General features: G+C 40.5%; 1 protein-coding gene across 1 annotated transcript in view; it reads right to left on the reverse strand.

The window, feature by feature from the left end:
* The window catches only part of ORC5 (origin recognition complex subunit 5), a 71673-nt gene that overhangs the window by 17785 nt on the left and 27935 nt on the right, over positions 1–25953 (reverse strand). The window contains exons 10-13 of the mRNA XM_035127015.3: positions 23965–24017; positions 23609–23721; positions 21520–21567; positions 18274–18384 (exon numbers count right to left, since the gene is read on the reverse strand). Coding sequence (XP_034982906.1) covers positions 18274–18384; positions 21520–21567; positions 23609–23721; positions 23965–24017 — 325 coding nt within the window. The remainder of the gene's footprint in view (positions 1–18273; positions 18385–21519; positions 21568–23608; positions 23722–23964; positions 24018–25953) is intronic.

Below are 25953 nucleotides of genomic sequence, written 5' to 3' on the forward strand. Positions count from 1 at the left end.
CTGTATTTCCCAATTGACTTGATCTTCATATGCCATGCCCACTACCGGTAACTTCTGCAAAGCACCATACAAATTGAGTTTGTGACTTTACCCCATATTTCCAGACCAACCATGCCTTACAAAGATGTCTGCAAGAGTGACATTAACCCCACCATGCGGAAATCCCTTGCAGATTACCATCATGTTTGGGGGGCAGTCATTCATTCATTCATTCATTCATTCATTCAATTTCTATGCAGCTTTTCACTCACACGAATCAGTTATCAGAGGAGGAATGACTGCTGGGAGGAGTGCAGAAAGAAGAAACTCCATGGTATACTTGCATCAGCACAACGGGACACCATCATCTGTCCAAGCTGTAACAAAACATGTCTCTCCCATATTGCTCTCTCAACCACAACAGGCGCTGTAACTCTCCAACACTTCACCCCCGAAGGTGCAGTCGTCTACTCTCTCCACTGCACTGACATTCCAGTTATGACTCAGATCCCCACATGCACAAGTCGGGGGGGGGGGGATTAAATGAGATAAGTACTTTGTTCATGTTCTCTTTCCTGAGCGCTTCTGTAGAACCTGTGAAATGGTTCATAATGGCTAGCAGAACAGAAATAGTAAAAAAATGCAGCGTGGCCTTAATAAAGTATGTCTTTCAGGAATATAGTCCTGAAACACTTATTGCAAAGCTTTCTCCCTCCTGCTTGCTCAATTGCAAGGTTGCTTGATGCTATTTTAATTCGCACTTCCGGATGTACTAATGTGGTTATTTCCCCCACCATGTAACTAAGGCAAAATTCATGCAAAGAATATAAAGTATGGAACAATAAAGTAGAAATACATATGAATATTCACGGAAACTTCAGTTTAGCAGTTTATTATAAGCCTGGAATCCAGCTGTGCTTATATCTACTTATATACTTGCTGACTATAAAATAGTCAACATGTGGGCACATCTGAAAAGACTGTGTTGCAGAGCAGCAACCAATTCACATTTAAATCTTGAATGCTATATGGGACACATTCCCTGGCAGTCATTCTTCAGACACCTGTAAATGCTTTGTTTGTACACAAGACATGCAGAAAAAGAAGAATTTGTTTAATTTGGACACTTCTGAGTTTTAAAGAGGCACTCCAAAAAGGAATGAGTTTTGTCTGAAACTTCTAGTATTTCCCCCTTTTTATTATATTAACAATTATACTATTTTAAAAAAGCAAGCAAAAAACTGCTATATTTATATAGTAATTCTTTGTATATCTCATTTTTTTCTGAAGAAACAGGAAAAGAACACCTATGGTGTTAAATGAATGCATTTATAAATATGTTTGGAGAATGATGAGTTATGTTGTTCTATTTAAGATATTCAGACTGTGGGTAGTTAGTTCCCATTAAGAATGAAGATATGCAGGTTGGCAGCATACCTCTAGAAGCAGCATTGTCACTTGAGGTCTATGAAGGAGCACCTGTCTCAATATCTGTCATTTGTCTTGAGGAAGAGATTTTAGGTACCCTCTAATTGTCGGACAAGTTGATTCACCTTTGTACTGTTTGATCTTATCATTCACTAGAAATGTGGTACTGAATATATGGAGGATATAGAAAGCTGCCTTATATCAGGTCAAACTATTTGTCCATGTAACCCAGGACTGTCTGCTTTGACCGGCAGCAATTCTCCAGAGTTTCAGGCAGAGATTTCTCCCATCAACTGCTATCTGATCCTTTTAACTGGAGATGCCAGCGATTGAATCGGAGAACTTATGCATGCTGCTGAGCTATGATCCCTGGAACATATACTATATTACAAAACACATAAAGATGAAGCTTCCAAGACTATCAAAGCAAGCCCCACAAAAAGCAGAGGTTATTGTAAAACAAACAATCAAGCAAACAAGCAAACAAGCAAACAAACAAATGGTTAGCTGTACACATACATTGAATCCCATCCTGTTTACAATGCCACCAACAACAATAGAGTTAAAACCTTACTATTTTTGCTTTTAAGATATTTCTATAAATGGTAACTTTCAGCACAGCACACACTTTCTGTACATTTCCCTCTCACTGTTGAATTTCCTTCTTCACACTAGCAAATTAAAGTCAGTGGGGGTAGAACTCAAGGAACACATCTCTCAGGTTCCCAACAATAACCATCAAGGTTGACAGACATCAGTTCTTCCTCATATACCGGTAAGTCTTGAAAGTGAGCACTTCTGTGCAAGTACAGCAATTTCAGCAGTGATTAAAGATCATTTTAATAAATCAGATGTTTAAAATTTGAATTGAGAGCTGTTTAACATATGCCTCTTTTTTATTTATAATTATGTTACAACAAATAGAAATTCAAGAAAAGGCTGAACCTACACTTATGATCTCAAACTGAAATACAGACCCTTTATCACACAAGTTAAAGCCTGTCTTTTATGTAAACAGATATAGTCAAATATTTGTTTCTTTGTTTATTTAGGGCATTTATATTCCAAACCTCTAGTCAAAGATACTTACAATATATAAAATCACAATTCCATGAAATCAGTGCAAAACCACAAAAGAGAAAGGGTCAGCAGTTAAAAAACCGATTCTTGAGTTGCATAAACATTGCATTTAGAGTTTAGTTTCTGACTCAGGCTCTAGTCATGACATCACAGAAGACACTGACCCCTGTGACAGGGACATTTCCTGGGCCATTTATTCAGTACTTCTACTTGATTATGTCTTCCAGTTACTTGATCTTTGCAGCATGTTCAAGCAATCAAGTTTTGAATATTTATGACTATCAAAGATATTTACTTTTGCTATTGTGGAATGACACTGTTCTGCCCAGTAACAAGCAGCCCTTTCTAAAACACTGTAGGAATCTCACCTTGCTTAGCGTCTCTCCATATGTAAGGGGGTAAAACAAAAACAAATTTCACAATCACAACACACCTTTTCTCCAAACATAATCCTGAAATTTCTGTGTAAATGTCTCTCGGTCTCTCTCTCTCTCAATATATTTCTGATTTATCATGGGGCATGGTTAACAAGATTACCCTGCACTACCTCTTATGCATTAGCAACACCAAATATCCATGTAAATAAGAGAGTATAATAGGTCATTATGGAATTTATCTGACTGATTCTATGGTACAACTTGGCTGGGAATGAGTATTTTATGGCATTTTAATACATTTTTATTGTGTTCTGGCCGATTTTTGCAGTTTAAAAACTAAATATTCTCAAACACAGAATTCTGTCTATTTTAAAGTCACCCAAATTTTGTAAAACAAATACCCCTGCTTAATGATTGCCAAATGCTGTGGTGGAGGGATATCAATAACACGTTCCTCAATATATTGGAAAGAGAAAGTGAGCAAGGGAGAAGGCAATTCATCATGGAATATTCTGTTTTTATTACAATTACTGTATCAAAGGCAAGATTTAAAGCAGAACGGAGGAAGTAAGGATCAAGGTTAATGCCTATTCTGAAGAGAATTTACATAAATTAGGCTGTGCTACTGAACTGAGAGGCTCATTTTGCCAATTTATTCTATGTGAGATCACAGAAACAAGTGACAGAAAATTTATATTTACAACACCTTCCCCTCTTCTCCCTCCAGACACATTCACAATATTCAAAGCTATGTTCTCCTTTGAATCAGAATCATTTACTTGTTCCAAATGCGGAGTTCCTCAATTTCCCCCACCCCTTTGGATTTACAACCTCAAAATGTTTGTGGGGACAACCATCCTCACGTAAACCGCAAAAGTGCTTTTTAGTTGAACTAACAAAGAAAGGTCATTAAGCTTTGCAGGGAAGATGAAGGCCACCTTCCTTCTTCGTTTTTGTTTTAAACCCAGTCTATCAACTGGAAGCATAAGCGCTCAGAGACCTATTAGACAGCTGTAGAGTTTTCATTAAAGACACCTTTCTTATTTATTTCGTATTAGGTGGCAGGACAAGATCACCAACAAAGTAGTCGAAGAGCGCTAACCGTGTAAACACAGAGGCCGTCATAATCGACACTCAGCTGGGAAGGACACATTGTTCAGATGCATGACATCAGAACGGAGCAGGTGCTAAGCTGGCAGGTGGCAGAAAGCAGCAAGCAAGCGACATAATACAAGCTATAAAAAGGACTTCAGTGAAGAGGCTTCTGTGGGATGCAATGTGGATATTTTCTATCAGGACACTCTTGTTTGTCAATGGACAACAAGTGAACATGTAAAGCGCTTCAAAAAATGTAATCCCCCCCAGCATTATCCATGCCTCTCATAAACCTCCCCTCTCTTTGTTATAACCATTTCCACTGCCAAATTGTAGAATGCAAGGTACCATCAGCTCTGCTTAGTAGGAAAGTGTCCTGTACCCTGATAATGCCACTTTGCAATGGGTGAATGTACAAACAATGGCTTGAGTCTTTCATTTTTATGGCTTCCCAGTCTCCATACAACCAATCCCCGAAAGATTGCATATATACACATTTGGGCAGGGTGACGGGGATAGAGGCCAAATAGAATACTAAATTTTAAGAATGTTAAAGAAAGGCAACAAAACCTTGCTGCATTTGGGTAGAACATGAGGTTTTAACTTATGGAACAATTATTCCTAGCAGGTATTTGGTTTTGACACCAAGAACCTCAAAGACTGAGATTGAGACCTAGTCTGGTAAGGAAATGAGACTGTGGGCACTCAGTTCTCAAATCTCCTCCAGGCACCAAAGCAAGCATTAAAAATTGTCCCGGAAACTGTCAGGTAATTTGAAGCATCTGGTTTGGATTGGCCTGGTATAAATACTGAGAATCTGTATCTTCTTCACTTTCATGGTCACAGATCAGTATCATCAGCCTTCTGCCTTAGATCTATTTGCTATATCCCAAGAATAATCCCAAGGATCCTGGGAGGAAGCAAGCTAGGAAGCAAGCTAGAGATTTCTGCGATTATCTTGTGGTTTTTCTGGTTTCTTAGAATATTTTGTGTTGTACACTGCCTCTATATTTTACATGAGTGGTACATACCGGTACTTCTAAAAACAGAACAAAATTATCCCCCCAGTCTCAAACTCAGTTATGCATTCCCATGATCGCAGCACTGAACTTACAATGCCCAACAAACAAGAAGCTCAAGGTCCTCCACAATAATTCAAAGACCATTATAAGGACAGCTTTGATTATTTCTATTCTTTTAGTGTAAAATTCAACAAGGAAAGAGTTTAAGTAATGACTCAAGCAAGTAATGAAGGACAGAGTTACTAAACCAAGAAATGAGCAAAACCATGTACCCTAGAGAAATATTTGCATGTGAAATAAATTGTTCCTAAGCCCAGAAATCACTGTGTCTGAGTCTAATTTATATTTCCCCCTGGATTGCCTCTCAGTCACATATCTCAGGTCAAGATACACAGTCTTAGATGACACTTAAAATAGTTCTACTAAGATAAAAAGGTATAATCAAAATTGAACAGCAGATACATAACTTATAAGGAATGCTCAGAGTAAAAACAATTTAAAGAGAAAAAATGTTCAATCAGATAATAAATTGAAATAGTATAACCTTTTAAAAGCATCAGTTATAGAGGTTACATATTATTTCCAAAGAGTTACAAAGAAAAAGATATAACCAAAATTAGGCTTCTCTAGGGTGTGAGAATGTCTACTTTTGCCATATATTAAAAGCCTTTTTATTCCCATTAACCACAAAGTTATAATATATGTGGGTCTAATTATCCAAATGAGATTTAAGTGGTCATAATACAGATAATCATGTAGTTTCCAATTACTCTAAACCCATTAATTTCCTTATTTAGCAAAGCCACTGGCTTTGCAATCTCCATTTCAAAGGTCAAGCCTACCTGTCTTACAAAGTCTCAGGCCTTGTACCGTGCTGTTGCTGTGCTACTTATTAAATCTTCTCAAGTTACTCATCCCAATTTTTTTCTGCTTCAAATATCTTTAGCTGAACATGATATACAGGCCTTCCTTCATGCTGAAAATTTGACTAGGGTTAGAAGTCCAGAACACTTCTAAAGCAATAGCTGCTTTGGCTTCAGTTCCAGAATGACTGCTACTGACCTTAATATTGGAATATTTGGATAATAATAATAATAATAATAATAATAATAATAATAATAATATAATAATAATTAATTACTTATACGCCGCCCATCTGGCTGGGTTTCCCATATCATTGTCAAGCATAAACTCGCCACTCTATACTTGCAGGCTCCTTCAGTACCAGATCCCTCACACATACTCTCTCCCCAAAATAAATACGCATTTATTGCTGACATATGCTATAGTTTTACCAATACAGTGCACACAAGTCTTAAAAATGAAAAAAAGAGAAGACTCTCGTGTAGGCAATAGCATGAAACCAGCAGGTTTGCTGAAAAGCGAACTGGCAGTGGCTTTTCAAAGTGCATAGAGTAACACCTAAACCTAAATACCTCTATATTGCTTAAAGAACACATGTGAGTAATCCACAGCTGTATCCTTCCAAGGGCATCACATCAAGCTCAATAAGTCAGGCTTCTAGAGAGGAAATGGAGGCCACTCTGCTCTGAAATAGCTGTTCGGCTGCTGAGCTGAGGTAAGCCATGGTTTGGTTTAGCATGTTGTCTGAAGCTAGGCTCGTGTTTCAGCTATTTCCTGGCAAACCTACTACCGGTATAATCAAGGTTTGTCCTGTGGCTTGTGATATACTATTTATGAGCAAAAGAGGTAATATTTACACCTTCTGTTTCTTAACCCAAATAATTTTATATTTTCATTTGGATAACAGCACCATCTCTTAAAACATTTGTTTATATGTAATCATACAGTATGTATTATTAATGTTTAGAATTGCATAAAAGACCAAATGCTGGTATATGGGATGAACATGATAATCTGAAGATTTAAACACAGAATTATTACTATTAATCTGTTATTAGTGTTCCGTCTGTGGGTAGCAGCAGGGTAACTGAGATTATCTTCCTTCAAATACTTAATGCGGCCCCATTAGGTGCTATAGGAAAATACTGTTTAAGTGGGAAGCCACATTTGCATTCTGTCCATCTGATCAATCAAGCACTGCCTTGAAAACACATAAGCTGTTAATTGCGCCCCAAATGCTGCTATGAATCAACTCTCAAGGTTGCATATTTAGCTCTTCTTTATTTAGTTCCAGGGTGACTGATCAGTTCCGGAATACAGCTCAAACAGGTGAAACAGGTGTGAAGAGGGGAGTCGGTAGCAGAGTTGGGTGCCCAGAGAGGGCATGCAAGATCATGCTTTGCCCTGGCAAGGCCAGGGCAAAGAAGCATGGTGGTGCTTTGTTGCACGAAGTCTGGCCACAGGAAGGGAACGCCGAACAGGGACAGTAATGGACAGTGAGCCACTTCAGTGGAAAGGATACAGCATCACTCCCATCACTATCCTAACCCAAGGGCTGTGTGGAGGTTGTACCACCTCCCTCCCGTAAAGAACCTGCTAACAACAGCCAGGAGCTCTCAAAGTCAAGGAAGCAAGGTAATAACTGTTCTGATGCAGTTCATGGGAAATTGAGGAAAATCTAATATTTTTACTGGGATTGTACTATAAAACAACACCATAGCATTTATACAGTAATTTCAAGTGCCTAAAGCCCTTCACATTATCTCAGTAATCTTTTCAACAACCCACAAGGCTAGAGCAGTATTATTACCCCCATACTGCAGATCCAATTTGGGGGCATGAGAAAGATAAAAACTGAACAACATGGTGACCAGGTTGCCGGTATCTGGTCTCGTAACATTGGAGTGTGCCTCAAAAATGTTACACTTTTAAAAAGCTTGGGACAAATCTATTCTTTCTTTGCCAAAATGGGTTTCTTCATTTACAAGTCCTGAAGACAAGCTTCTGCTAGGAACTGTGTCAACTTGTTCTATCATTTCAAGGAACAGGATTTCATTTAATTTCAATAACTTTGAAATAAAAAATGCTTTCTGAATTCCAGAAAACCCATGAACAAAAATATTCCCACCCTCAACTGAAAGAGAATTTTAACAACCCCTCCAAACCTGTCAACAAAACTACAAGAGGCATCTAAGTGACAGATCTATTTTTTCTCATTTTCAAGCTTGCTTTATTTAGAAGAGTTATTAAGAAAAGTTGCACCATTACCACTTAATTAATCTTTGCTCTACTAAGAGATAAACCAGATGTGCTATTACAGTCTTTGTTCTGGTCTACATAAGGATGAGCCGATTATTTAGCTCCAAACAATAGGAGCTTGTATTTAACAGCAAGATTAAAAAAAAGGCAGTAAGTAACAAGCTTCAGCTGGATTTGTTTGATATAAAAACACAGGCACAACAGAAAAGAACAGGAGCTGCCCAACCAATTCATTGTTCGTACTAATCTTAGTTTAGAATGCAAACCACTGTTTGAGCTTCCAAAAGTACAGCACAAAACCCAGTTTGTCTGCTTTTGTTTCCCATCCTCTGAGTATTCCCCTTCATAATTTCATTATAGTCTCCATGATGCAGCAGCCTCTGGAAGTGCAGCAATAGCTGTTAACTACAATTTATCATTTCAGACATCACACAAAGCAACAGATAACCTTCCTTGACCATGGTGTGTGTTGCCTGTACTGAGTTATGCCACTTACATAAAAACAAACTGAGCAAAGCTAATCAGTAAACTGGGTTGTTTAGTTTTAGTTTTGCCAGCTTGTGCTACCAGAACGCAGGTTCTTCCATCAATAATAATAATAATAATAATAATAATAATAATAATGTAAAGTAAACTGGGGTTTCTCCTCTGAACAGCAGGCTTCCAAGCATGACCTTGGAAAAAAATGCCCCCACTCCTGGGATAGAAAAATCACTTTCTGCAGACTCCAACACTAGTTATACTGAAGTACATGAATGAGCTATTACACAGAGAAAGGCGGTTCAGAAATGCAGTCAAACACCATGAGCAAATACTTTCACTGGAACTTTTTAAAGGTTTGGAGCAGAAATGTTACCAGAATTTAATTGCTGGCTTGCAATTGGAAATCGTATATTCCGGCGTATAAGACGACTGGGCGTATAAGACGACCCCCAACTTTTCCAGTTAAAATATAGAGTTTGGGATATACTCGCCATATAAGAAATACGACCCGGCGTATAAGACAATCCCCGACTTTTGATAATATTTTCCTGGGTTAAAAAGTAGTCTTATATGCAGGAATATACAGTATATATAAGAGGAGGGATGAACATCCTACGATTCTAATTCTTAGGGACCAGCATCTATTTGTATGGTATTTTGCTGAGAAACCGTGAGAACTAAATAATGGTGATTTTCCACCATTGCTCTTTCTCAGGCTCCATGAAACCAAATGTCAACGAAATCTTCATTTGCTGGTAACCAAGTAGATCATATTCACCAAAAACAAAATAAAAATACAATATTAAGACATACCACACTCCCTTGTTAATATAAAATGGTACATTCTGCAGTTTCCAAAGTAGTCTGTGTAAAATTTCCAAATGCCCATTAATATCTACTAAAAAGGAACAAAAAATACTGAGATCAATTTTGAGAATGTTGGTAAATAGATGCAAAGTGATAACATCAGTGAATTGAATTAAAATATGCATCATAATATGTAGCAGAGTGCATTTAATAAAGTCTGATTATCTGCAAACATAAACTAGGAAAAAAGCTTCCATTTTCAGATGAGAAAAAAGGTTTAAAATCAATTAAAATGACTACGACTTATTAGTGACTGCATCCTATCACCTTGGTTTTTTTATAAAATAAAACATTCTAATGGGAAATATGGTGTTTTTCTCGTTTCTTCTTTTTGTTCACACCAATGGCAAGCCTTGAAATTCTATTAGTAATTTGCTATAAAAAGTACAGCCTTCTCCTTTTCTTCAGTGCAACAGCAGGTTCTCTGAAAGTGCCACATTTCAAACTGAAGTGCTAACCAAAGCTACCATGCTGCGCTTTCTACACGTCTAACTTGAATGTTCTTGCCACATTTGTCACAAGTGAAAGTTTTAAAGAAATAACAAGGAAATTATGGCCTTTTAAACTTCTTTCCATCCCCATTTTTCCCCCTGAAGTGCATTGTACACTTCAGCTGAATAAGTTGGTGCCAACTTATTCCATCTGGCCTAAGAGGTGGATTTTATTATCAGCTATCAAGGCAAGACTTGCAGAAACCCTTGTTTTAAAGAAAGAAGATGACCTGTTCAGCCCTTAGCCAATTCAGAATCCTTGTCCATTCTAATGGCTCAACAGAATGACTTAAGACTGACCAACTATATAGGCATGTACATTTATAGACAAAATTTATATAACACCTAAATAGCCTATTCTTCCAGTAGTTGTCTGAAACGTGAAAGGAGAATGACCATTTTTGGGGACAACAAGCCATAAGAAACCCCACCAAAACAATACTATTGTGCACAATCTGATGGAATTTTTTTCTGCTCAAGAATCACTGGAATTATGGAAACTACAGAAGTTTATCCATGCTCTTATGTGGTGGTCTCCATTCATTTCATACCAAGGAAAATACTCCAAGGAATCAGTTTGGGATGTAATGTACGGAACCAGTGAAAAATAAGGATAATTATATCCATGACAATGCTTGGTAGAAGACTATAACCATTAAATAGACTTATTTCTTCAACAGAGAAACACAACAAATAAGGTTCCTTTGCAGCCTTTGTAGCTGACACCACAGACTGTTCCCATGGGGAAATGAGTCAAAAAACCCTAAACTTTAGATCTTATTTTGGAAACAACAGTTTATTTAAATTCATCAAGCCCTTTGGTTTGGAAAATATCCCTATATTTCTGTGATGAGTTGTTAGACAAGTCTCTCACTGGGTTTAATCACTACATAAACTTTGGACAATAATTAAGAGCATAGTAATTGGAGCTTGCCAGGTTCAATCCATTTGAAACAGATAAGAAAAGTTGTGACAGGGGGATAATCTGTCACATTGTCCCTCCTTCAAAAGCCCAAACATTTTGGTTGTTATTCAAACACAGTCCCTTTGGCTCTCTCCAGCTGGAAGCATGGTGAAAGTAGTGCTCATTATTTTGACTGAGTCACATCATATTAGCATTCAGTATTTCAGTCTAAGTGATACAGCTGTAATTATGAAGTATATTCTTAATCAAATCAAAAACTTAAGTTATACCTCATGGCCAAATTTTGGATAGAAACAGTGATGTCCAGGACTATGCCTTGCTGAGAAAATTTTGTCCCTATGACTAAAAGAGATTAAGTTCCAGACAGCACCATTTTGATAATTATATGGTACACTCTACTCCATGACTAAGGTTTGTGGTAACTTTGTGGAAACTCAGCTGCTTGCTCTGGGGGCTTTCAAATTCTTAAACTGAGATTTATCTATGTCAAGGTTAAAGAGGAGCAGTCTGGTGAGCTACCACCAGCTCACAGTGGTGGCCCCTATGTCCCCTACCTGCCACCACAGGGATTTCTGCAGGATCATCTTGGCCTGAGGGAAGCAGAAGTCAAAGCTTGCACTGTTGTGCTTCCCTTTTTATACTAACATTAAAAAACCCCAACAACTGACACTTATTGCTATCATGGTCTTGTGAAACCAATGCTATAAAGGAGGAATGGGGAACCTGTGGCCCTCCAAATGCTGTCCCATCACCCAGGGGCTTTGACCATCTTGGTTGGGGCTGACAGGAGTTTAGAGTCCAACATTATCTGGAGTGCCAAAGTACTGCAAATCTTCAACTTATTAAGTAGTGGAACTTAAAGAGTTTGACAGTAGGATGCTACAGAAATACTAATTTTATCCAGCAAATTAAATAGGCATTATATTTGTATCTAACCAGGACAAATGCCTTCTCCTTACCATAAATATTATGAAGGGAACTGTAATGCTACTTAGTATGTAACAACATGATCCGCCCTTTCCTGTTGCTAGCACAGTGTAAACAAATGCAGTTCATCATGAGTAAATACAGTGAACAGCCAAGGTCCTTCCTTTCGATGCAACAGTCACTTTAATATGGTGTAGTGGACAGAATGCTGTACTTGATCCTGCAAGATCCAGGTTCAAATTTCTACGTGGCCATGAAGCTTGTGTCAGTCACTATCTTTCAGCCTATTCTGCTGCTCAGGGTTGTCGCAAGGACAAAATGGGAAAACTATATAGAAGTTCTTTTCAGCACCTTTGTGGAAGGTTGAGATGAATGTGGAAAGACAGATAGCTCCTTTTATGATCAACTCTTGGTCAGACTAATCACACGGGGGCCCACTTATCTTCTCTACACCTGTTCTTAAATTTATTTGTTACCTCTGTAGGAGGGAACCTGTTTATGTAATATACCCTGTAATTTGGGACACAAATACATTCACTGGGCAGATTCCAGCAGAGCAGAGCACAATTCTTTAGGGTCCGTTAGTTAAACATTAACAAACAGTGCATGTAGTCTTAGCAAGAATTTGTCCAGTATTTCTTCTATTCAGCCCCAGAATGTAGCAATGATTTAGTGCTTGTCATCTAACTCCTCTAGCTCAAACTTCAAGATGCTATCTCCTTGTAGAAAACGAGTTCAATGACATGTAATAGAAACCACAAAGGAATGATTTAATAGCTATACAAAATACACAAACTTTTCAATTTCCAATAATAACTTCTCTTCTCCTTTGCAATGATCCAGTCAAAAGTGACAACACATCAAGGTAAAAGTTGGGCAGTTTCTAGAGTACATAATCACCAGGGAGGGGAATCCTGCATCACTTTTATTTAGTGAAGGATTATCAAACTTTCTATCCACAGGTCATATCAAATCTTCTTCTGAGAACCTTGGTGGGTCCAGGGAGTAGTTAATGCCTCACTGTGGGAAGCACTGGTACCAGCCTCATTAAAGGAGGTGGTGGTGAATCCCTTCCTTAAGAGGATCTCCCTGGACCCAGAAGATTGTGAAAACATATCCGCTCAAGGGGCTAGTGTCTGTGCAACTTGAAGCTTGTTTTAAAGAAGTTTATTATCCTGACCCATTTCAATTTTAGCATTGAAAGAGCTTTGGTTGCCCTAACGAATGTTCTGCATTGGGAGAGAGTCAGGGGGAGTGCAAGTCTTGTTGGTTCTCCTTGATCTCTCACTGGCTTTGGATACCATTGACCAAGGTATCCTGGATCAGCAATGCAGATTGTGAGTTTGAAGCACGGTGTTTCAGCAGTTTCACTCCTACCTACAAGTAGGTTTCAGGGACTGACAATGGGGAAGTGTGCTTGCTTGGCTCACTGGCAAGTCCTACAACACCCATATGAAGCCACTGGAAGGGTCATCTTCCAGTGGTATTATCAATATGCAGATGATACCCAGTTTTCCCTAGAACAGTTTTTAAACCACTCTGGAGTATGGTCCTGTAATCTGCGGTATAGCAGAACAGAAGCAACCTTGAACTTCCTCTAGCATAGGTACAAACCTATATCAAGATGTTAGAGGGAAGTGGGACAACTCTGCTTCTCCTCTCTCATGATAAACTAGTGTTTTAACTACTGTGGAGCAAGTCTTTTCTTACAACAAAGAAGAGGCCAGGATCAGGCTTATTATCTGTAGACTCCAATCCTAAATATGTTCTATGCCACATATTTCAAATGGTGCAATGGTAATTTCACCATTTGCCATGTATATGCCATGTAGCAGTTGGTATTACTGTTGAGTCTCTCTCAGGAGGAAGTCTGAAGTGATACACCATATTTTCCTCCATCCTGCAAGGAATGGTACCAGAGAGAGGTGAAGCAGAAGCAGGCATGGTGGGAATGAAAGCTCTTGTCCCTGGGAGTGGATGAAGAAATTGCATGATAGAGAAATGGCAGGGAGATAGACAGGCATTTGCTTCCTTCTCTTATTTGTGCTCCTCTCCCTGTCCCTCCTACCCCATTACAAAGCGGGAAGAAGTGAAAAGGGGAGTAGCCATTTTTTTTCTTGCCCACCTTAAACCCAACCAAAGGGGGCTGGGTTTAGTAGGAGGGCTGTACATTTGATTCCTGAATTATGAGCAAGTCCGTCCTTAAGGAGAAATGAATCTCAGGATCCCATCACACAAGTGTGCATGGCAGTCACTTCCCTGTTGTGCTATTCCACATGGCTGCAGCATATGTACCAACACTGCAACCACATGAATAGGGCTTCCTGTATAAGTTGTATCCCACCCAATTACTGGCTTACCTCCCCCCTGGTGGGACGGCATTTGGGTGGAAAGACCCACATAATCCTCTCTGCCTACGTAGTTGCAGTACACAGAATCACATACACTCAGTCGCTTATAAGGAAGCATCTTAAGGAAGAAGCTGCAAGGCAGCTTTGTGCACATGAGCTCTTCAGACTGTATTAATCATAGAATCATAGAGCTGAAAGAGACCACAAGGGCCATCCAGTCCAACCCCCTGCCAAGCAGGAAACACCATCAAAGCATTCTTGACAGATGGCTGTCAAGCCTCCGCTTAAAGGCCTCCAAAGAAGGAGACTCCACCACACTCCTTGGCAGCAAATTCCACTGTCGAACAGCTCTTACTGTCAGGAAGTTCTTCCTAATGTTTAGGTGGAATCTTCTTTCTTGTAGCTTGAATCCATTGCTCTGTGTCTGCTTCTCTGGAGCAGCAGAAAACAACCTTTCACCTTCTTCTATATGACATCCTTTTATATATTTGAACATGGCTACCATATCAACCCTTAACCTTCTCTTCTCCAGGCTAAACATACCCAGCTCCCTAAGCCGTTCCTCATAAGGCATTGTTTCCAGGCCTTTGACCATTTGGGTTTCCCTCCTCTGGACACGTTCCAGCTTGTCAGTATCCTTCTTGAACTGTGGTGCCCAGAACTGGACACAGTACTCCAGGTGAGGTCTGACCAGAGTGGAATACAGTGGTACTATTACTTCCCTTGACCTAGATGCTATACTCCTATTGATGCAGCCCAGAATTGCATTGGCTTTTTTAGCTCCTGCATCACACTGTTGACTCATGTCAAGTTTGTGGTCTACCAAGACTCCTAGATCCTTTTCGCATGTACTGCTCTCAAGCCAGGTGTCATCCATCCTGTATTTGTGCCTTTCATTTTTTTTTTTTTGCCCAAGTGTAGTACTTTACATTTCTCCCTGTTAAAATTCATCTTGTTTGCTTTGGCCCAGTTGTCTAATCTGTTAAGGTCATTTTGAAGTGTGATCCTGTCCTCTGGGGTATTAGCCCCCCCCTCCCAATTTGGTGTCATCTGCAAACTTGATCAGGATGCCCTCAAGCCCATCATCCAAGTCATTGATAAAGATGTTGAACAAGACTGGGCCCAAGACAGAACCCTGTGGCATCCCACTAGTCACTTCTCTCCAGGATGAAGAGGAGCCATTGATGAGCACCCTTTGGGTTCGGTCAGTCAGCCACTTACAAATCCACTGAATGGTAGCATTGTCTAGCCCGCATTTTACCAGCTTCTTTACAAGAATATCATGGGGCACCTTGTCAAAGGACTTGCTGAAATCAAGATAGGCTATATCCACAGCATTAGACTATGTTACCCGACAGTATTAGACTATGTTATCCGACATTTTTGCTTCTTGAGTGGGGTGGCTGACTTTTAAATAAAGCAACATTTAAATCAGTTTCAAACTGTTGAAGAATCTAGCTGCAATGCAACTCAAGAAGGGCAATTATTTGACACAACTGCCATCTAGTGTATATTCTGAAACAGAAAACAATACTGAACTCAAAACATTTCCCCAACAGACACGTTGGCCTATTAGGGGGGAAACTCAAGCAAAATGTCCCAAAGTACTGAGTACTTGGCCATAACTCTTCAGGCTAAATGGTAAACAACAAAATAGAAGAGATTAGTGGCTGCATCCAATGCTACTGAGACAAAGAAACAATAAGTGGACTGTGGGATCCTGGAACTGGATGATGATCTTCTGCCACCTAATACAGTTTTTTTTGCTCTTTCAGAGTTGCATGCCCTTCAACCACTTTTGTCTGCTTACCCTATTTGGTTTCAACTGACCTTTACCCAGTACTCCATCTAAAAGTATTCTTCAGCTTTGCAAATATGAGGACCTTGATTTTCCCATTACTTCTACTCTCTGCTTCACAAGGAGACCTGGATGTTTCATTTATTTTTAGATACAAATCTGAATAACTGCTAGCTTTCCTATTTTCAAAATGCAGGGTCCCAGGGCAAAGCAGCCATTTGGCATGAGTGATGCTCCTAATGCCTGATCTGAAAGACTTGTTTACCTATGTTTGCAGAGGCATGGGCTACATGAGGCTACAGAGTGAATTTGGATAATCATGGCCAGAACAGAACAGGCACTAGATCACCTCATAAGTTTTTTTTTTTTAAGATGGCAATGTACCGGTAAAAGCCATGTTCCTACATGGAGAAACAGTAACTTTGTTGTATACAAAGCTAATTCACACATGCAGGTAGTTATTACACAGACAACTACTCTGTCTATTAAACACAACATGGAAGATTGCACTGTGTAAACTTCTATCCAACACTTCTGTTTGATGTGAAAGGAAAACCCGTGCATTGATGGAGTGTCACTTCCTGAAATACTGCCCTTGTTCATTGGGTTATGCTGCCATCTAGTGAAAACTGACTTTAAAAAATATCAAAATGTTACATAGAGGATACTGCTACAGACTTAACAGGTTAAGACAGGGCAGGGGAATGAAGGAGCATGGCGAGCAAGATCTGTACACTATAAAGAAAGTTGAAAATGTTTTCTCTCAAATGTGTAGCTTAAACAAAGTCCTTTCTTAGTGGCATGACCAGGAGAGTAGATTACACGGTTAGCAAGTTGGTGCATTTAGAATTACTTAACCTATTCCTGTGGTCAATGGTAGGCACTTGGACAGCTGATGGCACCAACTAAGTAAGGCTCCAAAATTATAAGGGAAAAGGGGAATTGAATGTGGCAGTTAATGTTGATAACATATGGTGCATATGTTCCGTTTGTCACATTTCCAGTAGGTTGCAAGAGAAGGATATAAAAAGAGAATGAGGTGTGTGTGTGTGTGTGTTGCATGGCAGAACTGACAAATTATATTCAGTCAGGAAGAATATGGTTTCTCCATCTGGGCCAACAATATAAGAGAGACCATACTGGGACCATTTTTGGAGTCAGAAAACAACGGCTGTGCAGCACATTAGATATGTTGACACATATCTTGCAACCTACTGGAGCCTCCCCCCATCATCCTGACCAGCACTTCGCCCAGCGATAGCAGGAGCAGCGGGTCAGGCAGGGGGAATGAGGAAGAGAGCGGAATGGAGGGAAGGCTCAGTGAGGTATCAGAGCCCTTGCACCGCCCAGCCAACTAGTGGAGGAAGGAAGGCTCAGCGATGTATCAGAGCCCCTGCACTGCCCTAGTCAACAGGTAGAAGAGAGAGCGCAGCTGCTTCCGGCGCCCAAATTGAGGCACGCGCCCAAATGCAGGTTTAGGGGGCAGCGTTTCAGGGTCCCCAAGCTATTATGCTGGCCCCAAAGCAGAAGGGCGCCATTGCCAGATTCTGCGAGAGACTAGGAGGTCATGTTTTCTGCTATCTCTGCACTGTATGCACAATAAAACCTTAAAAGACTAATCGGACTGGAGTATCTTTACTCGAAAGTAGCTGCAACAATCCCCTGACAATATGCTATACCTTCTCTCTTTTTTTATGGAGTGAGTTAAAATTCAAGACCACACTGCTTAATTTTTTGGTGGTGGTGGTGGTGGTGGGGTTGCATCGTACAAAATACCAAGCATATTTCTCACTACTCTTACCCTGAGTGAAGCTACCTGTATTTACCTTTTAGACATAATTATTGGGGAACGGGCAACAGCCAAAATATATGAGAAGTCTAAAGATGAATGAATAACTCTCAAGTTAATCCCTCTCCCTCCTTGCCAGCTCACAGACCCCGAAACACTTTTCTAAGTTTGAAGCAGTTTAAAAGGTGGTTTGCTGTTTTGTAGTGCCAAGTAACAATTCATGTGTGTGTGTGTATCATCACTTGAGCTCATGTTAGATTATTAAATCATGCCTATTATATTTACGCAATGAGCAGCTGCAACATGCAGCACAGAGTCTCTACATATCAACATGAACACAACAAATTCTCGGCTAAAATCTCCATTAAAAACTCTCCAGTGAGAAACCATGAGTCTGAACCCTTGGAAGTTTCAATTGCTAACACATAGTCAATTTCTCATTAAATATTTAAAATAACTTTTGTGAGTGGTTAATTAGGGTACAACACAAGAAACAACTGAAGCTTACAATTATATTTATATTAGGAACTTAACTCACCTGAGAAAATATATTTGCAGTTGGAGCAACTCTGCTATCAACAATGCTATGCAATATAGCTAACAATCTGTCCAGAGGGAATGGCTTTGGCCCAAGAAGGTGATTGCTGGTCTGTTTTAAAAGAAAAGTATATTTCATCAGCTGGATTTTCTTGGAACATAGCAGGCTGGATCTTATTTATTTTATTTTTCCAGTTATCAGACAGCATTACATTTTTATATTAAACAAAAAGCCCCGCTTCTTATTTTTAATACACTGTTTTGCAGTATAGGAGTAAAAGTATTGAAGACTTCAGGAATCAGTCTGTACTAAATTACAAGGATTTCACACATATTAACCCAACTTTTTAAAGATAAAGAGACTGCAGAAAAACAGTTGGGACTGTTTAAAACCACAGTATTAGAAGCTCATCTAGGCCAAAAGGATGCCAGTATAGTTAGCAAACAATATCAAATAAGCTGTTAGAGACAAGAAGACTTATTTTAGAAAATAGACATATTGTCCAAGTGAAGAAAACAAGCAAAAAGGAGTACAAACTTTTGCAGCATTTTATGTAATGCCATGTGCCTATGGCAGCCACTTTGTGACTGGTGCCCACAGCACTTTCATGAAGTTTAAAGTATTCCCACTGGTCCAAAAAGGTTGGTAAGCTCTGCTCTAGCAAAATGGCCAAGCATTTGGACTGCAACTGTGGGGTTTTCCCCTTTCTTTTAAAAACTCACATGTGGTGAGGCTGGTGTCTGGAGGGCCATGGCTTCACCACCCCTGCTATCCAGCAACACAATGAAGATTATAACCAGTAGTAGTGACAACCACTAACAGCAGGGAATGCAACCTGTTGAAGCATCATTAAAATAAATTGAGAGTGCTCTTGCACAGATTTCTCTTATTGCTCTTGGGCTTATACAGGTGCTTCTGCTGGATTCTGCCTCAGTTAGTTATATTGATTTATTGATTAAATAAATTTAAAAGGATGGGAAACCCACGCTTTCTGTTTGAACCAGTTTTACAGAGATTGGATGCAACAAGGAAGTCTGGTTAGAAGCATGATTCCAATCTCATGGCTGTGCCAAAGAGGGAAGCATGCAAACATGAGGTACTTGCAGACTAAGCACCCATGTTTAGTGTAACATCTGAAAAGGCCGATGATTCACACAGTGAATTTAGATAGCCAGGAGACTGTAATCCAAGGTCCAGTAATAAGAATTTAAATGCAACTTGTATGTTCCACACTTATAATTTAAGTACAGAACTATGATGTGGTCACCTGAATTCTGTTAAGGCTCTGTGCACATTCAAAGATTAGGTGAGCCTCTAGTATATTTATAAAGGAAAAATGGGGATAAAAGGTCAGCATTTGCTACAACCCAGTAATCTGTATGATGACTGCATGGTTTTAACTTATTTAATTTACAGAGTATAAAAATGCAGATGTGGGAAACATTTTTATCATTCCATAAACTGATCTTTCATTTCAACGTCTCTTCTTGAAGTGTGCATTCCTTATTTTTTTCTTGCTTCACAACTACGATTAAAGGGAAGGCAGTCATGGTTCTAAATCTCAGTAACAACTGCACTAGTTATCAAAAAGATATAGCAGCTCTGCGATCTTAAAAGGAATGGAGGAAACAATCACGGGCAATGGTATAAAAATCCAGGAAGGGTTTCTAATGTTATTCATATAGATACATTCTGCAACCTGTACAAATTATGCAACAGCAGCAAATCTGCATATAGATTCTTATTTGGCTTGTTTCTGCTATTGCTAGTGCCTCTAGCCACTAGGATTTTTGCATGTGTGGAATTATATATGCATGTCTGGGGAGTTTCCTTGGAGGTAGATGTTCACTCAAGTTCCTACCCTAAAAAGTCTAAGGACACAGATCAAACTAAAGAAGAGATGATCTTTCCAGCAATGCAAACTATTGCAGGAAGAAAACACATCCACCTGTGGGCATGCCTGCCTTTATTCCTTTAGGTAGTTCTAGTTCACCTTTAAAGGCAATGTCCTCTCAAGGCAATCATAGAATATATAGTAAAACTAGCTGTCCCGGCCACACACTGCTGTGGCTCATCCCTGTGACTGCCCCCATCCTGTTCTGACCTATGACCTATTCTGCCCCCTCCTCCCCCCACCCCCTGACTCATCCCTGTGACTGGCCCCACCCTGTCCCCCTCGCAAACCCCTGCGGCCTGGCCGGTTTCCCCGCATTGGTGCTGTTTTCTGTTAAAGGCCCATATTCAGTTGGTTGGAATGTTCTATTGTGATGTCACTGATAGTATGCAGCCAATGGCAGCAGGTGAGGTGTATGTTCCTTTGACGTCCACTGGTGGGTGCTATGTTTTTTTATGAGAAAATTTCGTTTTTACCTGCCAAAGGTTTGGCACGTGTGGAATCTAAGGTTATGTTGGCACTCGCATATTGGTACTGGACACTGTGTCCAAATTTGAACGCAATCGGTCAAATGGTTTCAGAGAAAAGTGGAAAGTCCCAAACATGGATGCTTTACATTTTTATATATACAGTGGTACCTCGCAAGACAAAATGAATTCATTCCACGAGTTGTTTCGTATTGCGATAATTTCATCTTGCGAAGTACGGTTTCCCATAGGAATGCATTGAAATTTAATTAATGCGTTCCTATGGGGGGGGGGGGAAGAAGCGCAAAAAAGGCGCCAACTCACCTGCCACGGCCGGAAGTCTTCAAGGCTCTGGGGAGGGGGAAGCAGGAGGAGGGCCAGGGGTGGGAGAAAGCAAGGTCGGAGCCACAGGATCTCCTCCTGCCGCAGCCTCCGCTCCTTCGGGCACTGCCGCTGTTCCCGCCAAGGGCTGCCTGGCGAGCCCCGCTGCAGCTCCTGCCGGAGCCGCAGACGCCGCCGAGGAGGGCAAGGCCGGAGCCACGGAGGCCGCCATGAGCGCCGCGCCACCGCAGGAGGCAGAAGCGGCGGCCGTGGACATCACCCGCGGAGTCCTAAAGGTAAGCGGCGCCGGCTTCCCTTCCCCTCGCGAGGCTGCTTCGTCTTGCGAAGCACGGCCATAGACGGCTTCGTTTTGCGAGCAGTAAAAAAAATCGCAAAACACTTTCATTTTGCGATTTTTTTCATTGCGCGAGGCGTTTGTCTTGCGAGGTACCATTGTATAGATAAAATGGGACATTTCATCATATGTTAAGACAATTTAATGACACTTTGTTTCAATTGCACACCAGAATGGAGATAATCTATCAAATAGAAAGCTGAATTTACCTTTTCATGTTTCTTCTGAATGTTTTTCTTCCTAATTTTTCCATGATGCTGGAAGTGAAAAGAAAAATCCAGCTGTGAAATAGTTATTTACAATGGTACATAATTTATATGGGGAGAACAGCCCAACATCACTGAACATATCACACAGCTACGTGATAGCATACACAATAACTGTATTGTTGCAGGTATACTTCATGTAAGAACCACTTCTTTTATTCTTCACAAACCCTGTATGAACAATAGCAATGCTAAAATATGGCCCACTGTGGCCTGTCTATGGCATGTCGAACTGTGACAGACAGTGCACATCACTGAAAAAGTACAGTATTTATAAGGGGGGAGATATACTGGAAGGCATAAGATAAAAAGTGAATCAGAAAGTAATTGGGTATACCTCTGAAAACAGTTATCCACAAATTTATCTGAAAATCCACTAAACCATTTCAACCAGTTAAAACATGCAGCTCTCTTGCTCTCTCCCTATTGGTAAAATAGCTGCAAAAAGACTGGGAGGGGAAAAATGTTTTCCTTTCCATCAACTGACAAGATGAAATAGCTATTGCTTTACTTTAAAATGCTGCCAGCCTTTCCTTGCTTCCTTATCAAATCTAGGTAAAGAAGTAGTTATTTTAGATACAAAGCCAATTTTGTGCCTGTTCAAAATAGCAATTGATGGAAGGCACAAAGGGTTAATTGTTTTGGAGAGTTGCCAACCAAATGCCGGTATCACCCCACCACTGACGTTTCTTCAGATGTTGCTATTTGGTTATATAAAGTAAATCAAACTGTTGCATAGCTGAATTTTTTTAATTAAAAATAAGCAATTTATAAAGATAAAAAAGGAAAAATTACATATAAATTATATTCATCCTAGTGTATTCTAAAACAAGCATATTGATTAATAAAATGTATCACGTACAATTCATTTCTTTGAAATAATTAAAACCAATCAATTGTTTAGATTTAGGCTTTTCTCCCGGTATTAGAAAAAAAGCTTCCATGCTTCCAATGCCCTCAGTGAGTGAAATCCAACATCACACAGACTTTCACTTGTGCAACAGGACTACTCTTTCATCTACCCCTGTATTCATTTCTTTCTTTCTTTAAGCCTCTTACTGTAGGCATCCCCAAACTGCGGCCCTCCAGATGTTTTGGCCTACAACTCCCATGATCCCTAGCTAACAGGACCAGAGGTCGGGGAAGATGGGAAATGTAGTCCAAAACATCTGGAAGGCCGAAGTTTGGGGATGCCTGTCTTACTGTATGTTAGTTTTATGCACCTCCTAACTGACTGAAGTATCTATTCTCATCGCCATACAGGTAGGATTCCACTGTGTTGTCAAGTCCCAAGAGAAAGAGGCCCATGACAGAAAAAACAAGTTTCCCACTCCTGTTTTAAAGCAAGGGAGAAGAGCTTCCAGAGCATGGAGAAAATGTGGTCTGCCATACTTCTCTAGCCAGCTCTTAGGACTCTCTGGAGGCCATGGCTCATCACAGGGCCAGATCTACACCCTCCCTGAGTGCTTTTGCCCGGCTGGAAGGTGTCTTTGAACTATGAGAATGGTGCTTGCCTGACAATGTGGAGGACGGAGAAGGGCTTTTGTGAGACTCCAATGTAGCCTATATTGGAAAGGCAAGAGTCGTATCTGTTGTTCTACCTATTTTTGCTTCTAGGCCTTCCCACTACCATTGTGTCACCCCTGGAAGCTTATCTACAAAGGAATGCAACATTCAGACTGCAGTCACACAAGATTGCTGAAAAGGCTATTTATGTGTACGTATGGGCTTGGAGTCAAAAAGCTACTTAAAGGTATGTCCAGTCAGAATTTTGACTTTTCTCCTTGATCTCTATCCTAGATCAAACTATACCCCCCCCCCCGTTTCAACAGTGGTTTCCCATATAGAATTGTGGGGAGAGATTGCTGCTACTGAAGAGCCACCAAGTCTGGCTCAAAGCCCCGCTGAACATGTAGAGCTAGTAGTGTCATTTTAGCCATGGTTTATAAAGCTCTTTAGAGACATACAAAGGTATGAAAGAATGTTAAAGAATGCTGGAACAGATTATGGCAAAAACAACAAAACTATTTACCTTAACGAAGAACCTCTTATCTGTCCTGGCAGGGTTGTAAGATGCAAGGTATGCAGCTATTAGTAGGAACTTGGAATAATATGGAAGTTCTACATGAGCATGGGCTGAAAGTCCTAGAAAAAAATTGTGAGACAAAAAAAGTCTGGAGTTTGAAACACTTAAGTTAAACAATATTGATCCCCACAAACCCCATTTGCTGGAAGAACATATGTACCAGCATTCTGTGCTGCCTGTTTGGTTTCTTTAAACTGTTGGTGTATTTGCAAATGCATACTGAAGACAATGGCTGAATTGCTCCAAATTACAGGGGTATTTTTCGTCAATAATTAACACTACACTATTACTTCTTCACATACCTTTTAGTTGCCCGGCTTCACCATCATCCTGGAGTAATTGTTCCCACTGGGAGCTAAAAGACAATGCAGCTATTTTTAAAAATGCATTTGCCATGCCTAAAAGCAAGGCACTTAGACATTTGGTTTTTAGAGATGAGTGAGTGCATTTGTGTTACTTTTGAATAAGAATAATTATGCTATTAAACTGTTTAAAAGTATATAGACGATTAACAATGATGCCAGATTATTCTGATTTACATCAGTTGGCCCGACAAAAACAGGCAAAGTAACTTTTATTCTTGGATTTAACATTGGCTAAATCTAACCTAAGGATGGTGCAACCTGGTCTGCAACTACTACTACTACTACTGATGCCTCATTATAGACCCAGTGTAGGAGTATCAACAGGCAAGTCTCTAGTTCACTTCTCACCAAAACCATAAGTTCATTAAGTGGTCCTAGGCAAGCCATAATCTTCTAGCCTCTCACCTGCATTATGGGGAAATTACTGACCTACCATGTAGGGTAGGTTGTAAGCATTGTGTGTGAAATACTTTGAATACTCAAAAAGCACTATATTAAATGTCAACCATATTAAACTGACTAAAGAACCAATACTAGCTTTAAAACTGTCATGCACAAGGGTAGAATGGGAAAAACCCAAACACCATGCTTCAGTTGCTAGGCAACTCCCCATTCAGGTCCTCTGGTTCCATTTCATTCTTGTAGCTGCTTCCAAACTGGATAGGGAATTGTAGCAAGAAGAACGCGCACACCCCTCAAAAGAAAACACCAAATGATTTCACCTGGGATGGGGAGAGAGGGGGGAACAGAAAGCTAGTCCTCAAGTCTAGGAAACCCCTATTTGTGGCCTGCTGACAAAAATAGTCACTAAACACGGCAACATTTATGTAAATGAAAAATGGATAAAAGGTTAAGTGTAGGTGTGAGGGACAGGGGATATCGCGAAGTCCCTCCCCTCCTGAGTTCAAGCCCATCCCCGAGCACAGGGGAAAGCAGAGAGAGTTCCGATGCCAGTGGGGAAGCAGGAAGTCGGGTCCGAGGCTCAGGCAAGGTAGAGGAGCCAGGGTCCCAGGTGGGACAGGAAGGGGCGAATAAGGGGGGGAGACCCATCCCCCCAACTCCGGAATTACGCAGAAAGAGGAGGGGAAAGAGGATGGGTCTGCCAAAGCTTTTGTGTTGGAGAAAGACGCGCCAAAAGCCATTAGGAGGTTCTGAAACCGACTGACCACATCACTCCATGTAAAAAGCAATGACTTCAGCACTGTAAATACGCAGCACCAATAAAAGAATAAAATGCAGAGCTGCGTAGCGTCGTTACTCTGAAGTAGCCCACTCCGGCCACTGTGACAGCAACCTCCGAATCCTTTTTTGGGCTACTTTGGAGTTGCCGGGATGAGCGTGTCAGAGGCGGAGAGATGGCGGCAGATCGCGGAGCAAGCCCAGCAAGAACTGCAGCAGCTGTCGCTGCAGGCGCAGGGGGAATTGAAGGCAGCTAAAGAAGAGACTAAGAAGGTCCAGGACGACCGGCTACAACTTGCGGAACAGGTGAGAGCGCTACAGGAAAGAGAGCAGGAATTAAGGGCGGTGGCGGTAGACCTCCAAAACAAGCTGGATGCAGAGAAAAACAAGGCGGGAGGGGCACCCCAAGTCCAAGTGCTGCCAGGAAGGAGAGCCGGGACGCTAGTAAGCAAGTTCAATGGAGACCCGAGGGAATATCAGGGCTTTGAGACTGAGATTGTGTATGCTCTTGAGCTGCACCACGCTGAGTTCCCTGATGATGAGCACAGGGTAGCGTTTATTGTGGAGCACCTTACCGGGGCAGCCAGGGAGTGGCTAAGACCGTTAATCGCAACAAAGAATCCTTGCATGAAGAATGTCAAACTATTTCTAGAAGGTTTGAAAACGATGTATTCGTCCGATAGTCATATGGACCAGACTAAGGAGGAACTTCATCCAAAGCCCAGTAATATGGATCAGCTGAGCAAA

Source organism: Zootoca vivipara, chromosome 9 (assembly GCF_965207765.1).
Source record: "Zootoca vivipara chromosome 9, rZooViv2.hap1.1, whole genome shotgun sequence".
In the NCBI taxonomy this organism is placed as follows: domain Eukaryota; kingdom Metazoa; phylum Chordata; class Lepidosauria; order Squamata; family Lacertidae; genus Zootoca; species Zootoca vivipara.